The sequence below is a fragment of the Pituophis catenifer genome, unplaced genomic scaffold (genome assembly GCF_029215685.1).
Source record: "Pituophis catenifer annectens isolate HBS135680 unplaced genomic scaffold, rPitCat1.0.hap2 SCAF_1, whole genome shotgun sequence".
NCBI lineage: Eukaryota > Metazoa > Chordata > Lepidosauria > Squamata > Colubridae > Pituophis > Pituophis catenifer.
The window spans coordinates 342,365,607-342,370,606 of NW_027256881.1; the positions used below are offsets into that span (position 1 = coordinate 342,365,607).

Genomic DNA, 5,000 nt, shown 5'->3' on the forward strand with positions numbered 1-5,000 from the left:
AAATTCAGACTATGATACTGTGTGGGGAAGATGGTACGAATGGATAAATGATAGAATCAAAGAAGGAGAAAAAGGTGTAGAAATTAATCAGATTAAGGAAGGAGTAAAAGGCACAGAAATTAATTAGAAATTAATTAGAAATGTATAGTATAAATGACACCAGATAATTTTTCATGTATATATGTATAAACACTGCGAATCCGATGCCAAACAGAATTGTTATTATATTTTATTTGTGTAAAAAAAAAAATTCAATAAAGTATTATAAAAAAAAAAAAAAAAGAAATGGGAATTTATTCACCTCCATCTCCTTCCTTTCTTCCTTCACAGCTGTCTATCCTGCCACCGCCATCACCCCTGTCGCACAGGCCATCCCTCAGCCTCTTCCTATAATTCAGCAGCAACAGCGAGAAGGTAGGTAGGTCTTCTCCTGCAGGGACATGGTGGGGAAACGACCCCATAATCCCTTGCGGGGTGGAACCTGGGCAACTGAATGGAGCTAGCAGAGTAGCTAGCTAGTTTACTAGCCAGATGTCCTTCCTGACGCCAATGCGGAGAATTTGTTCAGCAGATATATTCCCATTGTGCCCAGAGAGAGAAATATCTGCCTCTACCTAGGATTGAACTCACAGCCTCCTGATCGTGAGGCGGGAGCTCCACCTCTAGGCCACCGCACCGCTCCTATTAAAGTCCCTTATGTTGGAAGAAAAATCCGGTCGGATTCCAAGCCAGGATAAAGACGCTGAAAATAAAATGGAGGCAGGTTGCAGGAAAGGAACTCGCTGTTTATTTGGTAGCCGGAAACTAGTAACAGCAGCATGTTTCCGGGGTGGCTGACAAAATAAGGGTTGAGATAGGTGAGCTTTTATACATTCTTTGAGGCTTTGTGATTGAGATGCCTTACGAAACGTACTTTGCTTGCGTGTGCCCTTTTTGATATTTTAATTATTGTTGCCTGACTCGCATTGTGTCTGGGAGGTCATGCCCTGTCCTTGGAGCTGGGTGGGGGAATTTTAGGAGTCTGTTGTGGCTCCGTTACCTGAGCCTGTGTCATCGGCAGGAGAGGACTCCGAGAGTGAAGGAGAGGAGTTGGCAAGGCCTCCCTCTCCAGGACCCTCCTCTCTGGCAAGGCCTTTGGTGTCCACTGAAGGGCAAGAGATAGGGCCAGGGCCAAGCATGTCCACACAGCCACAGGTGGACAGTGATGAGGGTAATGAGTCTTGGCTGGACCCACACCAGCGTCACAGAAATAAATGCGCGCAAAAGAAGAAAAGGCGTGCCTGAGATTAGGCTGAGTCACTGGACCACACCCCACAAGGTATAAAAGGGAGCGTGGTGGCCAGTCAAACCTTGTGACGAACAAAGCTGAAAGCTTCCACGCCGTTCTGCATTGCTGGACTTTTGCTATAGACTTTGCTGGATTATCTTTGGACTTGATTGACTCTGTAATTATTGAGCTGTTTCTTTTGATGTACCAGAAGCGGGGAGAAGTTATCTCTCCTCTTCGTAAGTAATAAACTCTTGGTAAGCAGCCACTAGGTTGTTGCCAAGTTCCGTTATCATAAGGAAAAGGATTTTGCCGGCTGGTTTGGTCTTTAACTCTTGAACGTCTGTTGGTGTGTGTGCGTGTGGGACGGGGACAGAACAGAGTCTTTGTTTTTCTGCTTTTAATCCCGTCAGCTTCAGACTTCTGTGGGAGTTGTAGCTGAAGGTGTTTTGTTTATGAATGGAGCTGTCTGGCTTTCTGTAAATGGGTACTGAAAGGAATGGTCCAGTTTTCTCAATAGATACGAAAGTATCTCATTCATAAAACTTACCTGTTGGAGGGACCGCCTGGAGTGTTTTCCTGGTAGTTTAGAGAAGTGAAGGATTTGATCCTAGTAAAGCTTCCTTTCTGGGAGATATGTGCCCGTGCGTGTGCATCAGTGGTGGGATTTTATTTATTTTATTTTATTTATTTAATTTGTATACTGCCCTACTCCCGAAGGACTCAGGGCAGTGAACAGCCAAACGGTAAAAATACATAGATACAAAATTTAAAAACAAAGTAAAATCGAATTAAACAAATTTGGCCCGAACGTATTAAAACCCCAATCATTTAAAAAGCAATTAAAATTTGCATAATTAAAAAGAGGGAAAAGATTAGGCCAGGCCCGCCTGGTGGAATAAAAAGGTCTTAAGAGCGTGGCGGAAAGTGCGCAGATCCGGGATCCTCCGTATCTCCGGAGGGAGCTCATTCCAGATAGTAGGTGCCCCCACAAAGAAGGCTCTCCCCCTAGAGGCCGCCAGTCGACATTGTTTGGCCAACGGCACCTGGAGGAGCCCCTCTGTATGAGAGCCAATTCTATCCAGATCGCGCAAATCAGTAGCAGTGATTGCGGGAGGCTCCGCCCACCCGCCCAGACGTAATGCGCGACTACTGCGCGCACCTCCCATTTGCGAACTGGTAGGGCAGGTAAATGAACCCCACCTCTGGTGTGCGTGTGTGGGTGTGTCGGTGGGTGTGTGGGTGTGGTGACTTCCTACACTTACAAAACAGGAAGTCTGCCTAAGCCAGAGGGGTCTCCAAACTTGGCACCTTTAAGGCTAGTGGACTTCAACTCCCAGAATTCCTCAGCCAACATTCGCTCTTGCCCCCAGGTCTTAAAGTTGCCAAGTTTGTAGATTTGGTCTAAGCCAGGGGATCCCAACCTTTTCTATATCCCGTACCCTAGAACCAGGGTGGATTTGATTTAAATCGAGTCAATTTAAATCATGATTTAAATCACTAGTAAAAAGGCTTGATTTAAATCAACTCGATTTAAATCATAATTTTTAAAGAGCAACTGTCATCTCTTGTACTCCTTTGACCCGCTGTTGACTCACCGATAGTCCCAGTGTTGCAGAATATACAGCCTCATGCTACCTAACTAAGCTCCATTTCATGCTGAATAAACTAAATTATTTATGTATCTTAAATAGAAAACTATCTTACGATAGATTTTTACCCCAAAAGATTTTTAAAATAAATTCAATAAAAATAAAAAAAATCTGATTTTTTTAATTTTTTTTTTTAAAAATCATTGATTTTTATCCACCCTGCCTAGAACACTTCTGATATATTCTCGCACCCCTTACAAAAGTAAATAATTATAATCATATAATTATGCATAAAAGAACTATAATTTTGAAACTTCTAAACCCACGTTTTCGCACCGCCCTGGAATATCGTCTCGCACCCCACCGGTCTAAGCAGATGCAGCCTTCCCAATTGGTGGGATGTAATTGTAAGTTCCAGAATGACCAAGTAAAGAAGGTAATTCCTGAAATATGATATTACAGCTGTCATGTCAACATCTTCTAGGCAGTAACACAGGGATCCCTAACCCGCGGGCCACGGGCTGTGGGCCACTACCGGGCTGCAGCCTGTTCGAAACCGGGCCATGAGAGAAATGGGCAAGCTCCACTTGCACGAGTGGCGGGCACTTGCACTCATGCGCAAAGCTCCGTTTCTGCGAGCAGAGAGCACCTGTTTATTTATTTTACTTTACTTTACTTTACTTTTATTTGATTTGTATGCTGCCCTACTCCTGAAGGACTCAGGGTGATGAACAGCCAACAATAAAATACATACATACAAAATTTAAAAAGCAGAAATAAAATTGAATTAAATAGTTTGGCCCAGACAGATTAAAACCCCAATCAATTTAAAACAAATTTAAACTTTGAGTATTAAAGATATTAAAAATATTAAAATATTAATGAAATAAATAAAAAGGTCTTTAGAGCGCAGCGGAAGGTGAGCAGATCCGGGATCCTCCGTATCTCCGGGGGGGAGCTCGTTCCAGATAGTAGGTGCCCCCACAGAGAAGGCTCTCCCCCTAGGGGCCGCCAGTCTACATTGTTTGGCTGATGGCACCCGGAGGAGCCCCTCTCTATGAGAGCGTACCGGCCGGTGGGAGGCTATTGGTGGTAGTAGACGGTCCCGCAAGTACCCAGGTCCTGAGCCATGGAGAGCTTTAAAGATGGTAACCAAAACCTTGAAGCGCACCCGGAAGACCACCGGGAGCCAGTGCAGCTCGCGCAGGAGGGGTGTTACATGGGAGCGCCTCGTCGCTCCCATTACCACCCGCACGGCCGCACTCTGCACCAGTTGGAGCCACCGGGTGCTCCTCAAGGGGAGCCCCATGTAGAGAGCATTACAATAGTCCAGGCGGGAGGTGACGAGGGCATGAGTGACCGTGCGTAAGGAGTCCTGATCCAGAAAGGGTCTTTATTTTATTTATTTTTATTTTCGTCAAACATGTATTTTATGACAGATACAAGTGTAAACATAATTACAAATATATGAAAAGGATACGAATAAAAGAAAATATTAGGACAGGGATGGTAGGAATGCTGATGCGTTTATGCACGCCCCTTAGAGACCTTTAAGGAATGGGGTGAGGTCTACAGTAGACGGTCTAAGGTTAAAAGTTTTGGGGATTTGGGCAGGGGTGAAATGCTCCCAGTTCAGACTGGATCGCCCGATCCGGTAGCGATGGCGGCGGGTGGTTCGGAGAACCGGTAGCAAAAATCCCTGCCCCCCCCCCCATGCCCTGCTGAGCCGCGCTATCATCAGAAGCTTTTTTTTTTTAACTTTTAAAAGCCTTTTTTCTACAAAATGCTTTTAAAAGCAAAAAAAAAAAAAGCCTCTGACGATCGCACTGCTCAGCTGGGATCGTCAGAGCCTTTTAAAAGCATTTTCTCTATAACCTCTTCGGCCGAAGAGATTGTAGAAAAAATGCTTTTAGAAGGTTAAAAAAAGCCTCTGACGATCCCAGCTGAGCAGTGCGATCGTCAGAGGCTTTCTTTTTTTTTTACTTTTAAAAGCAATGCTTTTAAAAGTAAAAAAACAGATTGCGCGCCACAGCTGATCACCCCCCGCCCCTCGTGCGCTGTTCTACTTACCGCATGCCTCCTTTTGGTGTGGACTGCACGTGCGCACCTCGCATTTTGTGCGTGGTGCCCGCTGTGCATAC

General features: G+C 44.9%; 1 protein-coding gene across 2 annotated transcripts in view; it reads left to right on the top strand.

The window, feature by feature from the left end:
• The window catches only part of CELF5 (CUGBP Elav-like family member 5), a 109,434-nt gene that overhangs the window by 92,181 nt on the left and 12,253 nt on the right, over positions 1–5,000 (top strand). The window contains exon 10 of one of the 2 annotated variants that reach the window (XM_070931885.1): positions 331–414. In XM_070931885.1, the coding sequence (XP_070787986.1) occupies positions 331–414 (84 nt within the window). Of the gene's footprint in view, positions 1–330; positions 419–5,000 lie in introns of both variants that reach the window. The other variant, XM_070931886.1, reaches the window with a different exon arrangement.